General features: G+C 41.5%; 1 protein-coding gene across 2 annotated transcripts in view; it reads right to left on the bottom strand.

Annotated features, from left to right (window-relative positions):
• Positions 1-21,717, bottom strand: part of LOC126183874 (uncharacterized) — a 547,907-nt gene that overhangs the window by 274,802 nt on the left and 251,388 nt on the right. For both annotated transcript variants that reach the window (XM_049926169.1, XM_049926170.1), the window contains exon 2: positions 18,967-19,076. In XM_049926169.1, coding sequence (XP_049782126.1) covers positions 18,967-19,076 — 110 coding nt within the window. The remainder of the gene's footprint in view (positions 1-18,966; positions 19,077-21,717) is intronic.

Raw genomic sequence — 21,717 nt, 5'->3', positions numbered from 1 at the left:
TATGGCAATCAGGGCGTTGATTTGCAGACTAACAATAGAGTGCAGCACATATCAATGCTTCTCCAGTCGCTTTACGAGATTATCGAGAATTTGACTATTTTCTAGAGACTATCCAGCGAGATAAATTCCCATCTCAACCACCATATAACGCTACCGTGCAGACCCTGAGGACAACATCAGACAAACGAGCGTTCACATAGGCGTTAAAGCGGACAGCGGATCCGAGCCGTGTGGGCTGTCACTGGTACATGTTCTGCACGGTCGTTCCTGAACCACTATCAAGGGAATGGTCAAATTCGACATGCCTAAGCATACGAAAATCTTAGCTGCTGAGGCACACGGCGATTATTTAAAAAAGATTTTAAAGTTATTCAGTTTTGTCCAACTAACAACCACTTGTAACTGTGGTTTGTATAGCCCTTCCTGCCTAGCGCGAGATCCGGCGAATAAGCAGGGAGAATCGTATCGAGAGAACGTAGCACCGCATAGCAGTACCTAGTCCGAAGTGCACACACGCGAATTTTAAGCACTTAACCCATACCCAAAATGTCTCCAGTCATTAATTTTTTTAATAATTTGCAGTTCATATAATCAGTTGAACTGTTGCAGATAGGCCGGCCGAGGTGGCCGAGCGGTTCTAGGCGGTACAGTCTAGAACTGCGAGACCGCTACGGTCGCAGGTTCGAATCCTGCCTCGGGCATGGATGTGTGTGATGTCCTTAGGTCAGTTAGGTTTAAGTAGTTCTAAGTTCTAGGGGACTGATGACCTCGGAAGTCAAGTCCCATAGTGCTCAGAGTCATTTGAACCATTTGTTGCAGATATAACTGTTACACAAGTTACTTGTTTGTTTATTCCCCGTAATCACAAAAATACGAAGTGTGTATTTGATGACAAAGACAAATGTTTTCCTTACACAAGTCACTCCTGATAAAAGTTAATGGATTCAGGCAGTTCACAGTAATCACAAGTTTTATTTAGACAGAATTAGGATGGAGCAAGGAATGGCCATGGCCGTTGTTCTGTATACGAGGCATACTTAATCAAATTCGTAAAACGTGATGATGCAAACTTGACAATGCACCAATAACGGAAGTTTAACAATATTGTCACACTGATAAACCTGAAATGACATGCTATTCGACAATTTTCTGAAAAACTGCTTTACACTGTCGAAAAATTTCTACATTGATGGGCCGAATCAAACAATTAGTTCCGGCTGGAATCCGAATTATATGAACAGTCTTTTCGTCGTCGTCGTCGTCGTCGTCGTCGTCGTAAACAATGAGGAGTCTTTATGCCTAGGTCAGGGTCAAACAAGAGCGATGAATTATTTTCTGCAACTGTTAAGACGTCTCTGATGTAGTGTTGAAAATCTCTCTTCCATTTTTTCAGATTTTGCTACGTCGATTACAAGATTTTTGCAACCACACTGTTCTGTTTTTAATGTGTTGGCCCTAACTCGCCTTGATGTGCTTGAAGACAGATATAAAGCTTCGGAAACAGTAATCCGCTGACAATCACTGGCAACGTTGTCTACAAATGTGTCTTAGCATACATAGACTGAACAAGCGACTCTGAAATGAAAGTGGGTTTTGCACGCAGTTCTTGCAGGAACCATGACTGACTGGCTACATACACAGAATTTTAGGTGATAACGAAAAGCTACTAATTTGTCTATACTACTAAATGTAAGGATGTAGAGGATTATCTCACTACGGGTAAGATACATACTGCCTACAGGAAAATTAAAGAGACCTTTGGAGAAAAGAGAACCACTTGTATGAATATCAAGAGCTCAGATGGAAACCCAGTTCTAAGCAAAGAAGGGAAAGCAGAAAGGTGGAGGGAGTATATAGAGGGCCTATACAAGGGCAATGTACTTGAGGACAATATTATGGAAATGGAAGAGGATGTAGATGAAATGGGAGATACGATACTGCGTGAAGAGTTTGACAGAGCACTGAAAGACCTGAGTCGAAACAAGGCCCCGGGAGTAGACAACATTCCATTACAACTACTGACAGCCTTTGGAGAGCCAGTCCTTACAAAACTCTACCATCTGGTGAGCAAGATGTATGAGACAGGCGAAATACCCTCAGACTTCAAGAAGAATATAATAATTCCAATCCCAAAGAAAGCAGGTGTTGACAGATGTGAAAATTACCGAACTATCAGTTTAATAAGTCACAGCTGCAAAATACTAACGCTAATTCTTTACAGACGAATGGAAAAACTGGTAGAAGCCGACCTCGGGGAAGATCAGTTTGGATTCCGTAGAAATACTGGAACACGTGAGGCAATACTGACCTTACGACTTATCTTAGAAGAAAGATTAAGGAAAGGCAAACCTACGTTTCTAGCATTTGTAGACTTAGAGAAAGCTTTTGACAATGTTGGCTGGAATACTCTCTTTCAAATTCTAAAGGTGGCAGTGGTAAAATACAGGGAGCGAAAGGCTATTTACAATTTGTACAGAAACCAGATGGCAGTTATAAGGGTCGAGGGGTATGAAAGGGAAGCAATGGTTGGGAAGGGAGTGAGACAGGGTTGTAGCCTATCCCCGATGCTATTCAATCTGTATATTGAGAAAGCAATAAAGGAAACAAAAAAGTTCGGAGTAGGTATTAAAATCCATGGAGAAGAAATAAAAGCTTTGAGGTTCGCCGATGACATTGTAATTCTGTCAGAGACAGCAAAAGACTTGGAAGAGCAGTTGAACGGAATGGCCAGTGTCATGAAAGGAGGGAATAAGATGAACATCAACAAAAGCAAAACGAGGATAATGGAATGTAGTCGAATTAAGTCGGGTGATGCTGAGGGTATTAGATTAGGAAATGAGACACTTAAAGTAGTAAAGGAATTTTGGTATTTGGGGAGCAAAATAACTGATGATGGTCGAAGTAGAGAGGATATACAATGTAGACTGGCAATGGCAAGGAAAGCGTCTCTGAAGAAGAGAAATTTGTTAACATCGAGTATTGATTTAAGTGTCCGGAAGTCGTTTCTGAAAGTATTTGTATGGGGCGTAGCCATGTATGGAAGTGAAACATGGACGATAACTAGTATGGACAAGAAGAGAATAGAAGCTTTCGAAATGTGGTGTTACAGAAGAATGCTGAAGATTAGATGGGTAGATCATATAACTAATGAGGAGGTATTTAATAGGATTGGGGAGAAGAGAAGTTTGTGGCACAACTTGACTAGAAGAAGGGATCGGTTGGTAGGACATGTTCTGAGGCATCAAGGAATTACCAATTTAGTATTGGAGGGCAACGTGGAGGGTAAAAATCGTAGAGGGAGACCAAGAGATGAATACACTAAGCAGATTCAGAAGGATGTAGGTTGCAGTAGATACTGGGAGATGAAGAAGCTTGCACAGGATAGAGTAGCATTGAGAGCTGCTGCAAACCACTCCCAGGACTGAAGACCACAACAACAACAACAACAACAACAACAACAACAGCCTATTAATGACTTGTTCTCTATGTGTTTATCTGAAGTAATCTTTGTACTTCTGCGAATTGCTTTTCCGTATGGTTTTCTAGATCTGTTTAACCGAATCGAAAACGCCTGGAAATCACTAATGTTCGTCTCACTTAAAATTCAGAGTGCCTAGTCTCAGATTTCACTCGGTAACGATGCAGCGACTCTCCCGAACAGCTCCAAATCTTTCGAATAGGTTTTCTTTCACACTTCTGCGACTAAGTTTTGCCCAAATTTTGTACTTCCTATAAATATTTATTCCATGTACACAATTCATATTCAGATTTTACGAAACGATACTGGATTTGCAGACAGCGTAACTTTAAGCGTTTTCTCCCTCCTTAGTTACCCAAAAAATTTACAGTAGCTCAACAATCTTCGTTCGATGCACAATTCATAGAATGGTCCTTATTTCCTATATCTTCGAATGTTCCAACACGAAATGTCAACATCATTCGAATGAATGTACAAGAAATTAACTAATAAATAACACTTCTGTTGGTCTTTAGAGGAAGTAGGTGATTTTGACTGCATTCCATTTGCTTCATATTTCATCTTTGTGAAGTTGAAAAGATTGTGGCATTTTACGGCAGAAAGGCTTATAGGAGAAAATGATTACTTGACACAGGACAGTTTAAGCACTTTCAATATGTCTGAATAACGACTTAATTCTAATTTACAAGTATATTTTAATAGGATGTATACCACTAATAAGTGGATGTCTTAATCTATGTCTTTTATGAGAAAAATAATATTTCTAATTAAGATTTAAAGGCCCTTTCCACATAAATCAGTGTTATTAGGTTATAATGAGCAAACATTTCTTTCATCAAGTGTTATTTTAACCGTCAGAACACAATACGTAAGTGTAATATTCTTAACAATACCTACGATCAGGGCACCCTCAGAAAGGCACAACAGTTAACAGCAGGAAGTAAATGGATAACAAAATATAACTCTACAAATGAAAAACCAATGCTTTGTACTGTGGTCCATACACCATGATGAACAGTTTCTCTGGTACCGTTTTTCTTCTACTTCCTCTTGTCCTCCATGGATGTCCATTACCTAAATAACAGCTGGTTGCTAGTGACTATCTTCAAGGATATTATATAACCACGAACTACTTTCATCATCCCCGAACTTAAATCTCTGGTATCCTTTTTCTGGCTCCACTGGATTGAACACCACTGTTTATATAGTTTCGGGTTCTTCAATACACCATTACTGTATTTCTGTTTCCAAAATCGGAATGACGTATATGGTCCTTCGTATGTTAGTGAGCCTACTTTGTATTTAAAAAAAAAATTGTGAATTTGAACACAGTGCCAGCTACATTACATGGAATGAGAAATGGTGCGCACACAAGCGTTAAGAAGACTCTACCTGACCTATGCGACCGAGATTATGAAAGAAAACCTCGGCAGAGTTTTCTGTATTACCCGCTCATTAACATAATTTCGTGGGTAAGGGCACATAGACTTACGGACCCCTCTTTCAGAAAATGCATCAATTCGATTCCACATTACTGTGAAACTCTGGAACCTGCGCAAAGACAAATGCTATTAGCTATCTTATAAGAAGCAAACACAAAATTAATTCATCTTCACCTCCATTGTTATCACATAGCGATACCGTAAAAGTAACTGCCAATTATTATGGGTATTACAAGAGTTGCAAATGTATGGCTCTGAGCACTATGGGACTTAACTCCTAAGGTCATCAGTTCTCTAGAACTTAGAACTAATTGAACCTAACCAATCTAAGGACACACACACACATCCACATTCCTGAGGCAGGATTCGAACCTGCGACCGTAGCGGTCGCGCGGTTCCAGACTGTAGTGCCTACAACCGCTCGGCCACCCCGGCCGGCAGTTGTAAATGTAACATCGAAAATTGTGCAAGTGAAACTATCAACGGAAACTGAAATTCACTTTACAAATTACGATCCCATTGTGCCCTGTTACTGTTTACCAAAGCTATGCACCCGCCGTTTTGCGCATGCGCCTTCTGCTTGAGCTACGGCAGGGGTGTACCCAGCTACGAATTTCCCAATTTTCACCATTTTTTTCAAATACTTGCAGTGTGTCTTAGCAGCTGAAATGCCGACACTGTTTCTTTGGATGTCTTCTTTCTGTCTAAAAATTTAAGGGCAGGGGAAAATAAGAATTAATGGCTTGCTCTTTCCACATGCATCTGGAGGTACGAACCAACTTACAAACATATACTGTAGCTTGTAACAGATATAATAATTAGTCTGCAAATGAAGCAAATACGGATGCATTATTGTTCAGAACATCATTCTCAGTCTCCAATATGACATTAACACTAACAGTACCGTAATTTCCCGTAACTATGGTCCTATTTCCAAAGTTTTTCTTTTTCCATTTTGTCTGCACAGCATGTGTGTGCATATAATTACTTGTTTGCAAGCGTTCAAGTAAGTGAAAAAATATTTGATATTACTACAATTTTATTTTCAACTATTACCAAACCCGATATTAATTATTAAAAATTTGTCCCTAGTCAGGTGCCAATGTTACTCTAACTATGGTTCACCTCACATATTATGATGGTTTGTTTATAGTAGTTGTTGTTATGACCCTTTATTTGAATAGTAAATTACTGGAAAACCAAGTAGTTCGTACATTTCGGAATTTACGAAACGTATAGACCAATACATAAGAAAACAGAGGACAAAGTTTCATTTGCGCAATCGCCTTCGGGTTCTTTTACAAAGAAAAATTGTTTTTTACTGGACACTAACTGAGGGTTGAAAATTGCAAATTACATCAGATTCGTTGTACATAAGAAAATTCCTTTCTTCAGGCCAAATCCACTCTTTCCAACTGCTTGTCACACACTTCTGCCCCAATTTTGCGAACTTAAATGAAAACCTGCCCGGACTCTGCCCTCATATTTGACATTGACAAAATCTTTAGTTTTAGATCCTCCCCTCTGACTACGATCTCTTTTTCCCTTCAAATATTTCTCTTCAGACTAACATGTCACCACACTAAACATTAACTGACCAAGGTCGCTGATTGTCGACTTCTCGAATCCAGTGTGGGTTCTGTTCACTCCAGTAATGCATGCTATGGTGATTACCTTCGCCGTGGTTTGTGAATGTTGGCTTATCGAAGAAAAGTACTCTTTCTGTTTGCATCCGCTGAACTTCCCAGTGACAAAACGTTAGACGGGTTTGGAAGTCATCGCCATGTAGTTTCAGATGCATGGATACATGGTATGGATGAAATGTGTGGAGTTTCAGGATTTTCCAAACACTCAGGTGTGACATTCTTGATTGCCTTGATATTTCTCTTGTGCTTGCACGTGGATTATGAGCCACAGCAGCTAGGACTGCTACTTATTTGTTTTCTCCACAAACAATAGCTGCACGGGTTCTTTTTTTCTGGTTCACACTACATTCCGCAGTAAACTCTTTAATAACTCTAACAAAAGAGGAGCGTGATCGTACTTGGCGCATAATGCGCGACTACATCGTCAAATTTTCTCCCACTTTCTCCATAAATGTACACACTCACTTTTTTCTTCCACAGAAAGATAATTCATAATGAGATATGCCACCTATTAACCTCCAGAGTGGAAAGGTAAGGGGTGTCGAGAAAGGCAGGGTTAAAATTTCTGTGAGCGAGAAGCGGCCCGCTCGGCGAAATTCCACCTAGCAACACTAACTCCGCGGCAAACGCGACTGGTAGCGGGCAAAAGCAGCGAATACAGTCACATAAGGTAATCAAACATAATTCGCCCAAAAGACAATCGTTATAGACGATGTATTGCTGTCTGAATGCTCAGACGGGTAAAAGATACAGTGTGTTTATTACATTAATACTTATAATTTCAAAAGCCCAGTCTTTTTTACGAGAAAGGGCTACTTTCTCGTCCCTGCGCTGCCTATCGGCGGCACTCCGAAACATTACGGCGCTCATCAGCAAGGGCTCGATAAGAGCATCGATAATCGATCAGTGCTGAGTGGGATATCTATTATCGTACATTATTCTAAAAATGCAAACGACGTAGCTGCGAGGAATGGCCGAACGGTCTAGGGCGCCATGTCACGGACTGCGCGGCCCCTCCCGCCGGAGGTTCGAGTCCTCCCTCGGGCATTTTGTGTGTGTGTGTGTGTGTGTGTGTGTGTGTGTGTGTGTGTGTGTGTGTGTGTTTCCTTAGCGTAAGTTAGTTTAAGTAGTATGTAGGACTAGGGACCGATGACCTCAGCAGTTCGGTCCCTTAGAAATTCACACACATTTGAACATTTTTCTAAACGACGCAACAGCCGCGATATTCCGAACTAAAATAAAGGTGTGAACAATGTGATTTAAGTCAGTAACTTTATGAATGTCGTTTTTCTACGTTTTTCCACCCGAAACCAAAAGACTCAAATTAAGCAAGCACCCCAGTTGTGACACTTTTCGACAACAAGAGTGATTACTCCGAATCTAATAAAAAATTAGGTTAGTGAGTCAGTTGTGTAATTAATGAGTTTACTCGTTAGTAAGTAGGATGTTTGGTTAGCTAGTCAGATGATTTGTTTGATAATTAAAAGTTGTGTGGCCTCATGACCACGAAACAAAACTGTCCGAATCTGTAGAAAAAATTAATATTTGCGTCAACATTTGTAAAACTAATTCCTCTCTCTCTCAAACCCCACCCTATGGGGAGCGAGGGAGGGTTTTAGTTTTAGCGAATTTACACCCTGTGTAACCAGGCATTCTATATACAGCATTTTTATAATGTTCATAATAATGAGACACAAATTTTCTAAGGAGACTTACATTTAATATGGGATGCGACACTTTGAATTAACTACAACATACATAGTGAAAAGCAATATGTTTGCAGCAGAAAAAGCAGAGTTTATATTAGTTCATGGAAAGTAGAACAACAAAGGCAAATTATTATCGGGTAGATTTCAACTGAGGACAATGGACTTCAGAGAAGAGTGTGAGGAGGGTGTGTGTGTGGTGGGGGGGGGGGGCAGGAGAGGGGGAGGGCACACGCACAGTCTGGCCGCAACCGTCCATACTGGGTGTATGAGGCACTGACATGGTCAACTAGACGAATGTTGCACATATAACGGACACAATAATTTATAGCTCGTGCTGGCTGTAAAGAGCTTTCACTCCTCGTGCCGTGTCTGATGACATTGCAATAACGGAGGTTCGGCAGATCGCGTGAACGTATCACAGTGTACAAATCTAACTTTAGAAGGACATAGTCTTGTTGCACGTGAGGACATTTTCTGCTCAGTTGAGGTGCTCACTCAAGGCGACCTTTAACTCAAATTCATCTAAGTTTCCTGAAAAGGTAACGTATTTGGATACCGAAGTGCAAAATAGAAGGAAATTTTTCGCCGAACTGAGAATTAATGAAGTTTTGATGCTACATTGATGGTCCTTGTCACTTCCAGGACGAAAATTTTACTCTGCAGCGGAGTATTCGCCGGGACGAAACTTGGTGGGAGATTAAAACTCCGTTTCGCGGGCAAATTAAAAGAATTTCTGAATGACAACTGCTTCTACTCAATAGATGAATTCTTAGATATAAAGTAATAACTGAAAAACACACACACACACATATTATATATATATATATATATATAAATTATTTCGTGCGAAGAAAACTTTTGTTACAGTGACACGTTCCACATCATTACGAAATGTCGTATTCATGATCTATGGAACAAGGATATTTGTATGTATGTAACGACCAAGCTACCCGAGCAAAGCTCTCCTTCCGCCAGTTCGTCCTCTCCTACCTTCCAGACTTCTCAGAAGCTCTCCTCCGAAACTTTTAGAACTATCACGCCTTTCTTCCAAGAGAGATTCTGTGAAGTTTGGAAGGTAGGAGAGGAAGTACTGGCGGAATTAGAGCTGGGAGGATAGGTGGTGAATCGTGCTCGGGTAGCTCACTCGGTAGAACACTTGTCCACGAAAGGTAAAGGTACCGCGTTCGAGCCTCGGCCCGGCACACAGCTTTAATCTGCCAAGAAGTTACTTGTCGCTTCTTCGTATTTAATTTCTAATTCAATGTCTGGTGCCTATCCGACGACTGAAGAAAGATCGACGTTCATCTGTCTGTTCATTCCACATCTACGTTTGTCTACATGATAACGCGCCAAGTGGTACCCTATTCCCCCCCCCCCCCTCCTCCTCCCTTAGCACGTGGGGAAAATTAACACCTAAAGTTTACCGTGCCACTTCAGATTTAATTTTCGTAGTGGTCATTTCTCCCTACGTAGGTGGCAGCACTTGGTATTCGGAGGAGAATGTTGGTGATTGAAATTTCGTGAAAAGGTGTCGCCGCAACGAAAAACGCCTTTGTTTTAATGACAGCCCAGCTTGTCACATCCGGGACACATGCTCTCCTACATCTTTGAAATAAAATGCGTGCTGTCCTATTTTGAACTTTTTCTATAACCTCCATGACTAGCATTTTTCACAGTATGCCGATATCTTCACTACGTCATTTTGTAATTCGTTTTATCTTCTAATAGCTTTACTTGATTTAAGCGACAGTTTCATATGAAAACTGTCTAAGATGGCTGCTCAGATACTCTACATATATTGTTCAGGAGACTAACAGCAGCAGAATGCCTATAACGCTTCCTTGGGGGAGCTCAGATATAATTTTCCTTTCAATTAATTACTTCTCATCGCTTTCTACGAAATGTGATGTTTGTGACAGGAATTTGCGAATCCAGTGGCACAACTACTGAGACGATACTCCGAGGCACGCAATCTGGTTAGAATCCGCTCGAAAGGAATGCTGTCAAAAGCCTCCTGAAAGTATAGAAATATGGGATAAATCAGATTCCCTGGTGCCCATGTTTACTAGACTTTTTGCTCTGAATGTTCGTTCCTGTCGTATTTCTGAATACCGGCCACTGCCCCTGAGATACCCTGTATTACTTCTATTTCCTTTCTTGTGTATTGGTGTGATCTGTATAACTTTCCATTCTGAAGATACAGATCTTTCGTCAAGCGAGTGGTTGTACGTTTGCTAAATTGGTGTTATTTCACCAGCTTACTTTGAAAGAAAGGAAACTGGTACACAAAGTAACCAGAATGATTTCCTTCGTGAAGTGGCTCGACTTTCAAATTTCGTATCGACTTAATACGAGAACATAAGGAATTCGAAGCTTTCCCAAACTCGCTATTAGGTTCAGCCAAGACTGTGTTAGGATAAAGCAGCTGTTCTGCAGGCCAGATAACCTCTGACAGCAGCGGATCGGCCTCGCAGAAGCCGGTCAAGGCGACGACCAGACCTCGTCACAGAGGTGTCCGCCGCCGGCCTCATTCTCGATAACCGCACATTACTTTACAACACCTTTCGAATAAACCGACCCACACCCAGCTTTCATCTGTTACACACTTAGATCTATACTCCCCCAAGTCACTGTACAGTGTATGGCCGAGGACACACGGTATCAACATTACAGATTTTCTTTACCATTCCATTAGCGTACTGAGCGAGGGAGAAATGACCGGTCCTTATTCTCGTGAGATGAAGGTCTGTGGCACAGGCTTCTTCCAGTCCACATTCTCGAAAGTTACCTAACACGGTTTCGCGAGAACTCACGTAAAGATAGCAACTTACTATACGTGCCCGTAAGATCCCTAAGTTCAGAGTAATGTAATGAATACAGGTACACAGCAAGGAAATGATGTGTAGGCGTATAAAAAGTATTCTTTTAACCTTCGCGTTTTCTAAAAGGTTTGCGGTCTTTCTTATTAATGTAACAGAAGTATGTCCTGTAATATTCAATGTTATCCAAGATAAGCGGAAGCAATGGTGCGCACGGGGCGAACATTCGAATCTGCTTCATTCCATGTAGGCTTTCACGGCCGGCGTCTTCATCAGTAAACACTTCCGGGCTAAGTTGCCGTGGTCGATCTGTAGCGGCGGCCCCAGCTCCTAGCAGCCAGTCGTTGACTCACCTCGGAAGATGTTCTCCGTAGTTGAGAACGAAACGTCAGGGAGAAGAAGTTCTACAGATCGACCACGGCAACTTAGCCCGGAAGTGTTTACTGATGATTCGGATCTGCTGTTTTTACTTGTAGTGTGGCAGCTCTGCATCTTCAGTTGTGAGCTCTAATGGTGGAAGAAATGGCTCTGAGCACAATGGGACTTAACTTCTAAGGTCGTCAGTCCCCTAGAACTTAGAACTACTTAAACCCAGCTAACCTAAGGACATCACAAACATCCATGCCCGAGGCAGGATTCGAACCTGCGACCGTAGCGGTCGAGCGGTTCCAGACTGATTTGGAGCCATGGATATAAATTTCGAGCTCTTGAAGAAGACTGATTTTCTTTCCTTTGTTGACTGTGTGTAGTATCTGCAGGTTGTCTTTAATGGCTGTAGCTAAGTGGTAATTGTCTTTCGGAAGTGTTCCGAAAGTGGATCTACCAAAATTATTTAGCTGGAAGGCATCCATGTGTTCCCAGTATCTTATAGTGAAACTTCTTTCTGTCTGGTTTATGTAGAACTGTGAGCAATTGTCACATAAAAGTTTATAGATACCTGATTTGCTGAGACATTTATCTTGTTGCAATGAATGATGTGCTGATGTAGCTTTTTGTTAGTGCTGGAAGATACCTGAATATCACTGTTACGAAAAAGGTTAGCTACCTGCTACGAAACTTTTCCTATAAAAGGGGTACGAGCATATATATGTGTTCTTGAGAATTTGATGCAGGTGGTGTGCATTGTTTCTTTTTGAGTTTGTTGTGAAGTTTATCAGTTATATTCGGGTTGTAATCATTCTTGTGCGCAATTCCTTTGGTAATGTCGATTTCTTTGTTCTTTAAGACTACTGAGTGAGGCTTTGTGTATACTATTAAGTGAAAATCTGAAGAACGCCCTTTTGTGTTGCACTGGGTGAAAGGAGGAGTTTCTTATGACAATATCTCTCGTGGAGGATTTTTGGTAAATTTGAAAGGAATGTTTGTTGTTTATATTATAAAATGTAAGCTCAAGAAAATTGCTTCCTGTATCTATTTTATGTTCTACAGTGAAGTTAATGTTGTTGTGCATACTGCTGGAAGGTTTTCAATCTCTTCAGTTGTACCATCATGCAGGATAATCGTCATCAACATAATTATGTGACATGATTAGGCCTAGCAGTTCAACGAGTTCATGTATCTCAGCCTTTGATAACTGTGTGTTTAATAGGTTGTTTTTAATTATCTGGTTTCTGTCACAAATAATTGGTGTAACAGTTTGCTACGTCCATTGCGGCATATCTGGCACTGTCTAGTGCTGGTACATCTTTGGTATCTTCAGTAGGATCACAGAGATTCTCAATTGAGAAGTTCTTTTCATGAATATAAAAATTGCTGATTACTTCTTTTAGCTTCCTACCACTAAAATATGCAGGTATTCTTGAGCTAACTCTGGAACACACAGGAGAAATAGACTTATGAATCTTTCGTTGTGAATGTATCTCTGATGACGTAAAGTGCTTTTTCTTATGAACCTGTCAGCACCAGAGTTAGAAAACACGAAATCAGAAGATTTCAGTGATTTCCTTACCATGGGCTTGAAATTGGAGTGTGAGGTCACTCTGAATTTGATTTTATGAAAAATGTACATGAAATACAAAGATATTGTGGATACATTCATATAAATACAGAACAATGGCTGACTTCCCTTTGTCACGTTTCACAACCATAGCTTTGTTTTCAAAGTTTTCTATTAATTTTCCACCCCATCGATTCTAGAATGAAGACAAAACAGGAAAACAGACTGTACTGGGAACACTGTATAGAAATTTGACAAGAAAAGGCCAAACAACAATTGTACAATGTGTTCCCTTGTATTAAAATGTTTTGTTTTTAAATTAATGGTAAGTTACGGTCATGTATCGATGTCTTGTACGAGCAAGGTGATTTAGACAATCGTGATGGTAGTGATTTTGATACAATAAAACACCACAGAAGTTAATAATGGCAGTACGTGTCAAATACTCTAATTCTCCTTTGGTCCGTTACATTAACTTCTTTTGTTATGGGCCAAAATTCCACACAAATAGGATGAGTGCCTCAGGCCTCGAGTAAATTTCGTTATTTTTAACATATTGTTAAATATAACTTTACACTATTTCCTAACTTCAAACTTGTTTGTATGACATATTAAAGTACGATCCTAGGTATATTGGATACAATTTTCACTGTGTTGTAACCAGAAAAGCACAAGTGAAAAATTGAAAAGTGTAAAGAATGTGCTTTTGCGCTGCCTACCCTAAACGTAAGTGCGCTGTCTCTCAGAAGTTAATTAGTTCGAATTCTTCGACATGCCAAGAAACATGGACCAAATAATTGCGTGACTGCTTTCTGTATCACTGCCAGATTCAATCCCAGTTCAGTATAAATATGTGCATGTGTTTTGAAGTAAGAATGACTTTACGATTCTTTAAAAAAGTGAGAATGATGAAACCATTTTTATCTGACGTGGAAGAATACAGTAAATTTGCATCGCACTTTTTATAAGCTGAAGTCCTTAGTGACTTGAGGAGGAACTTTATATATACACTACAGACAGAACGACCCGACTAGAATATGGACAAGGGAGGATATGTGCGATTTAATGGGGATAATCTAAGAATTTTAAACGCTCGAGCCAGATACAGCGGACAGCTGCCGTTGCAGTCACAAATCGCGGGCGCTGCCTCGCTCAGTTGGTTGAAGAGCCTGCTGCCTCATCCTGTGTGACGTCCGATTCCGACCGCGGCCCCAGCTGGAAAGTCACGAGACGCCGAATCACGGACGACGTATAACCTACAGAAATTCTGACTCACGCAGATAGCTGCATACCGTAAGAGACTAAGTGAGACAACGACGTATCGTCACCTAAACATTGCACGGTGGTTTGCCGACTAAAAATTTAGGCCGGTTAGTGTCTCTATAGGTAGCCAAAGCTGCTTAGTCTGCTGTTGTAAGCCTTATCTTTGGACATTTGGAGTTATGCGAGCACATTGAGTGCCATGTCGACGCGTTTTTAGCCGTGTTGTCAATTACGCTCCAGCTGTCCGGGCCGAGGAATGTCTGCGTGTATGTCGTGCAGTTGGACGGCCGGAGTATGCAAGCACTGTGGCGTTACTGTTATGTGAAACTATGATTTTAACGTGGTTTCAATAGCGTAAAAGCGTGCGACTTATTTCAGGAAAATGTACTCTAATAATTAAGAGTAAACAGAAAGCCAGTTACTAGAAGAGCACTCTTACGATACTGCCTGGCCAATAGCAGCACGAAATATAGTTCGAAATTTGTTCACAGAGAGTACTAATTTGGTACTAAAGATGGAACCTCGAGCTAGTACTGTGCGAAATATACGAGGCTAAGACTTCAATAATGGTCTACCAATAGTCTGTCATGGTGACTACAAAATCGGAAAAGTGAAGTGTAGCTGAGTAGTATGAATGAAACATTTTCAAAATATACGTGAGTGTGTGTGTGTGTGTGTGTGTGTGTGTGTGTGTGTGTGTGTGTCTTGTTGGACATTGCAAGTGCTGTACGGAAGCCCAGCTGTGAATCGCGAAGTTGAGTGACTTAACGAACCCTCTTTGGTCACATCCTTACTCCCTCGAAATTACGAGGGTCATTCCGTAAGTTTAAGTTTGAATAACAAGTACACTGTTAGTGATTTTCGTTTTTCGGTCTAGTTTTTAACTTATTAGGCCAGCCGCGCGGCCTTATGCGGCTTCTCACGGTCCGCACGGCTCCCCCGGTCGGGGGTTCGAGTCCTCCCTCGGGCATTGGTGTTTGTATTTGTGTTGTCGGTAGCGTAAGTTCGTTTAAGTTAAATTAAGTAGTGTGTAAGCTTAGGGACCGAAGACCTAAGCAGTTTGGTCCCATCAGATATTACCACAAATTTGCAAAATTTCTTAGGCCAGCTTAGGAAACGACCGACTAGCTTCTAACAGGGACACTAGTTTGTAAGTACTCACACATTACAAGCAAAGATACACTCTACTTGCATAGTGTGTTGTGCATCGAACTTTTATCAGTTACGTTGAAATTACAATTTACACACTGATCAATGTTGTTAAGTACAACAAATAAACTACACAATATTACAGGTTACACGGTTTCTAATGCTGAATTTTGTGAAGTCTTGACAATGAGAAAATGTGTAACTGAGCCCTCTTCATTTATATTGTGCGCCAAACACCGTAAAGCAAACTAGGCGATGGACAGTATTACACACACAAATGTAAAATACAGAATCTTACAGTATTACAGGTTATATGGTTGCGATACCATAGTTGTCATGTTTGTTGCAGAACATACAATGTGCTCAGTTTAACAGTTTCTCAGTCTATGTCAGGACCTCACAAAATTTAGCGTTATAACCGTTTAACCTCTAATATTGTGTAGTTCAATAATTTATCGTACTTAACATTGTCCATTATGTAAATTGTGATTTCAACGTTAAGAAACAAGTCTTGTGCCCAACACTCCATGCAAGGAGTGTATCTTTGCTTATAATGTTTGGTTACCTAACAAATAGTGTCCTTTTCAGAAGCTAGTCATTTGTTTCCTGGAGAGGGCCTAATATGTTGAAAACTGGTATGAAATAAACATAAATCAATAGAACAAAAAATCGTAATAGTTATTCAACTTTAAATATGGAACTGTTCTAACGCGAAGTAACGAAAGAAGCACAAATAAATAATGTTTGTTGGCCCAGCCATTTTCATTAGAGTTAATGAAAGAAAATTGTTTTTTTCCAACAGGGATGCATACATAACTGCGAACTATTTGAACCAATCACCACAGTCCTACATTTCCTTGTCCTTTCCGTAGTACTTTCCACTCACAAAGAACTGGGAAAAAATGACAGTCACTATAATACCTGGAACTGCCGAAGCAAATCTTACTCCAACGCAGCAGAATGTGGGTGAGCGTTATCGTGAAGACGCACAACCCGCGCCGCAGTTCGTGAAGTGTCTGCATTTGTGGCCCCTGCTCACCAGTAAGCAAGTGCTTTATAAAACTGTCGTACCGAGTGAGAGAAGTCAAGTCACTGCAGCTGCCATTTGAAGTTTTGTTACATTCTCCGGTCAAAAGTCGAGAAACCCACCTGGATCACTACAACTTGATGAATTTCAGGAAAGTCCGTCAGTAATCAAATGTCTATCCTGTATAATTTTTTCTTCAATCCTCGATTTGAGTTGTCACAACTGAAGGTCGGACCGATCATTCTCTTAAGTATTCGTTCGTCCGCCATTAAACATGTTGCACAATCTTTTTAACTCAAGCTTCAGTCATCATATTTCCATAAACATTGGTTACCTGTAACTTCCTGGCAGATTAAAACGGTGTGTCGGACAGAGACTCGAACTCGGGACCTTTACCTTTCGCGGGCAAGTGCTCTAGTAACTTTTTGTTGTTGATTTCATTTTTTTCTATATTGTTCGTCCAATTTGTTCGGGGCAGACGTCCGATTACACCCAATCAGATTCTTCGTTGATCCATTCACTCTTTTTTTGTTACAGTGGGTAGCTAACGCTCTGACCGAACGGGCTGAGCTACCGTGCCGGCATCAACTGATCTACCCAAGCACGACTCACAGCCCGTTCTCTCAGCTTTACTTCCGCCAGTACCTCGTCTCCTACCTTCCAAACTTCCTGCAAGTTTGAGAAGCAAGAGAGCTTCTGTGAAGTTTGGAAGATAGGAGACGAGGTACTGGCGGAAGTAAAGCTGAGAGAACGGGTTATGAATCGTGCTTGGGTAGCTCAGTTGGTAGAGCACTTGCCCGCGAAAGGTAAAGGTCCCGAGTTCGACTCTCGGTCTGGCACGCAGTTTTAATTTGACAGGAACTTTCGAATCAGCGCAACATCCGCTGCAGAGTGAAAATTTCATTCTGGAAACATGGGTTATCTGTCTTCAAAATTTCTATTGGGCGGATTTAACTTTGCATTCACAAACCGTACTGTACTAGGTACCTTACGCTTGGCGGGAAAGTTAATTTTGTCACACACTTCAAGTCTCGCACAGATATTATAACTGGACTTTCCTGATCGCTGTTAGTTTCGTTACACGTAGGCCGGTTAAGTGCACGGCTTTATTTTCGAGATTAGCCTGGTGCACAGTCCCACGCCCTATATGTAATACACCCTACATGGGGTTTTGTCAAGAACAGTTTCGAATCTTACCAGCGGCGATAGGAAATCACTAACTACGACCATCTCTGAGCCGGAAGAGCGCTTACACTGTTTATGAAGTAGCAGAGTGAATCATCAACTTCTTCGTAAAACAAAACTGCACTTTGCGCTGCTATATTGTCTGTTGCCTTTACTCTAACAGGGTTCGTGTGCCAGTATTCCAGTTTTTGTCGGGCTACTTCCAAAAGTAAATTTCGTTCTCTGGCGTATTTGTTTCTCCACTGTGTTCATGCCCGCTGAACCAAAGAGTGGGTGGGTTCAGCGGGAAGGTGGTATCAGCAGCGAAGTAAGTAATCATTTACTGCGATGGTAACTGGATCTTTCCTTCCTAAGGAGTAATACAGACCAACAACATACTGATCGTTTTTGCAGGGGAATGTAAATTCGCCGTGTGAATAAATGACATTTAGTGTAAGAAGACTTCGCAGTTTTATGTGCTAGGCATTGTCAACCCTCGCGAGAATCTTAATAGCTTTTCCGCCGAAAAACTATTCACATAGGTGGAATAAAATTTCTCTGAATTCAGAGCTCCGAGGTCTTGTTACGATGAACTAACGATGTATTTGGATCTCTCTAAATAAATGTTGCTATCCACATGCATCGTATATTGAAAAAAGAAAAAAGCAGCAGATCATCAAAATCAATCTAAAATGATCCCCTGTAAGATGTCAACATAAAATTCAACTTCTCATTTGAAAAACCAGGGATAACTACGAATAGCCTTAAAAGCAAATTATCACACAAAGCAAAGAAGCGCTGTTTACATGGCGTTGTTTGATAACAACGGCCCTCAGGCCAGGCCTGCTGATACCAGTTACGAAGATGAAATTTCGTCCACCGCAATCAATTCCGAAACGAGTTGTTTTTAATTTGTTGCATTCGTAACGGCTACATACTGTATGAATAACTATAACTGAGAAGTTTAACCAAACAGAATAATCCAAATTTCCCGGATCAACGGGTGTACGAGAAACAAGACGACACATTTAGACCCGACCTTAAATAATCCGTTGAATGGATATACGCGGATGAAATACGCTGTTGGAAACTGTACCGCTAAGCACGTATGCTGATATCAGGTCATCATCTGAGGAAAAAATCAGGGGTCTTTGCGAAAAGTGCAAATATCGCTCTAGAAATATAGGATGCAATTGTGCAGCGTGAAAAGCATTTTTTTTGTTTATCACCAAGTTACTTGTACTGAATATTTTTTAATGTGAAAATGCTGAAATTACGTTATAAATACGTTTAACAGTAGTTTTTAGAGAAGTTCATGAAACGCTAAACTTACCTTGCGATTTTGAAGGATATAGCTGCATATCGTTAAAAAGTTGCTGAACTTTTTCTGAAGGAACATGGTTTGTCGAGCCAACGCGACCATACCAGACGCTGTACACTTCCCTGTAACAAGAAGAGAAAGCATTGGCACCAACAAAGCAAAGCTTTCTTCGCAGTCGCAAGGATCATGATGATATAGGTGCTACCATAGGGGTGGCGCAGAAAGACCTTCCCCAAAGCAATTATAAAGGTACTGTGTCCAACACCGTATATCCGTATTTCTATTTTCTCGGCCGTTTTTTCCTTTCAGGGTAATTAGAATTATACCTTTAACGCAGCAACCGACTGCGACGGTACCTAACGGTTACTGCTGGTTTAGTTGCTATTCCAAACAGCGTACCATACGAGCAAACCAGTTGTGGATTTACCTGTGGTTGTTCATACTTCAGATACTTTGGCTACGCACGACTCTGATTAAAGGGAATAGCTGGACGTAGTTATAGGGTCGAGCCGCGCCCGTCTCCTTTCAAGCCCCGCTACTAATTCGCTGCAAATAACATGTAGCAGTGATTCTACAGCCAAATAGTCTATCCATTGGCTAGAATTGCGAATTAATAAAATACACCTTAGTACAAAATAAAAGTTGAATGAATAATTTAATAAAAATGGTTCTATTCTAATGTCTGTAATTGATGTAGGCTACTGAGAATTATGCTGGATAACGTTTATTCGAGAAAGGACATTTCAAATAAACTGGGAGGGGTCCTACGATATTCAGTTATAATACAGACAGAAAACACACTTATCAAATGCAGTAGTTACGTTGTGAACGTTACGAGATTGGTAGCAAAATCGGCGATCTAAATTGTAATCGAAGATACTAGAAAACTAAGTCCATCTCGTAATCACAGTACACGAAATATTGACAAGCTCAACACAGTTCAGAGTTCAAAATAATGATTTACAAATTCTCACACGTGATATAAAGAATAGTAATTCGTACTGTGTCTGTACTCAGTTCCGTAACAGAAGTGGAGAAAGTTACACGAGTCCTACAAAGGAGCACATTCAGACTTCACGAAATAGGAAGTCATTTTGAAAGAATATTGTAGCGGTCGTTCACCACCCAGAATCAATCATCTACGAGACTGAATCACGCACGTCACCCCGCGTGGATCTGCCTTCGTAACGCAGACTACGGTATGATAAATGCAGTAACATTTCGACGTGGATGCCACCCGGTCCTGGGGCAGAAGAGCGAGACGAAGACTGCGTGTTGGAGTTCCCGCGTAGGAAAAACGTTATTATAGCTTTTGCGATTTTGAGAGGAGAAAGCAAGAGGTCTCACTTCTGCCGCTCGTTTCTTCGGGAAAGAGGCTGACGGCTAATTTGAAGAGCTCTAAATCTCGGTAAAGTGTTAATCCAATAAGTTAGAAATTGCGATTGGGTCCACTATGGTACTCTGCGCGACAGTTATCCCTGAGGTCAGGGAGAAACTAGACGGGTCCGAGCTGGTAAATAAGTCCCAGCTTGCCTTCTTGCTATCGCGTATGATGCGACGGCATCGCCCATGTAACTGCTTATAGTGGGTACAGTTGGCGAACGTAGGGTGGTGGCGGAAAACGTGAAGATCACGTCCCCGCTCGCGTACTGCGTCACGGCATGTCTCGTTCCAGAAAGGAACTGTGGGGCGCCGGGGCAAATGGGAGGTACGACGTATTGAGCGTTCCGCGGCTGTAAGAATAACTTCCGTTAACATGAATGACCCGATCGTCGATGCTAGGAAATTGACGGTCATCAGATGTTGCTAGAGAGGAGATGAGTGTCCAATCGGCTTGGGAAAAATTCCAGTGTCTTGGGCGCATAGATGGCAGTTGTGGCTGTAATCTAAGGACACATGGAAATTGGTCACTTGAGTGTGCATTAAGAGCCAACCATTCAAAGCGCCGAGCTAGCTGACCACCCCAAAGCGGGTGGTTGGCATTGAAGTCCCCAACCAGCAAATGGAGGAGGAGGGGAGGGGGGAGGGTAGATTTTCACTCTGCAGCAGAGTGTGCGCTGATATGAAACTTCCTGGCAAATTAAAACTGGGCGCCGGACCGAGACTCGAACTCGGGACCTTCGCCTTTCGCGTGCAAATGCTCTACCATCTCACGACCCGCCCTCACATCTTCAATTCTGCCAGTACCTCGACTCCTACCTTTCAAACTTAACAGAAGCTCCTCTCCGAACCTTGCAGAACTAGCACTCCTGGAAGAAAGGATATTGCGGAGACATGGCTTAGCCACAGCCTGGGGGATGTTTCCAGAATCATTTTCAATATGCAGCTGAGTGTGCGCTGATATTAAACTTTCTGGCAGATTAAAACTATGCCAGACCGTGAGTCGTGCTTGGGTAGCTCAGATGGTAGAGCTCTTGCCCGCGAAAGGCGAAGGTCCCGAGTTCGAGTCTCGGTCCGGCACACAATTGTAATTTGCCACGAAGTTTCATATCAGCGCACATTCCGCTGCAGAGTGAAAATCTCATGAGGACTTAGTTTCTTATGTTCCACCGCTCTTATTTGGGGGAGCGGCTCTGTAAATCCCCGCGGTTTCCTTAAATCGCTTTACGCAAATGCTGGAGTGGTTCCTTTGGAAAGACAGTACGATTTCCTCCCCCATCGTAGCTTGTGCTTTGTTTCAAATGATTTCGTGGTCGACGAGACGTTACATCCTTACTTTCTTTTCTTTCCCGAGTAGTGTGTACAATGCTGTTCCCCTAACCG

The sequence above is a fragment of the Schistocerca cancellata genome, chromosome 4 (genome assembly GCF_023864275.1).
Source record: "Schistocerca cancellata isolate TAMUIC-IGC-003103 chromosome 4, iqSchCanc2.1, whole genome shotgun sequence".
NCBI lineage: Eukaryota > Metazoa > Arthropoda > Insecta > Orthoptera > Acrididae > Schistocerca > Schistocerca cancellata.
Note: the sequence above shows the minus strand (reverse complement) of the source record. Positions and strands in the feature narration are given on the sequence as shown.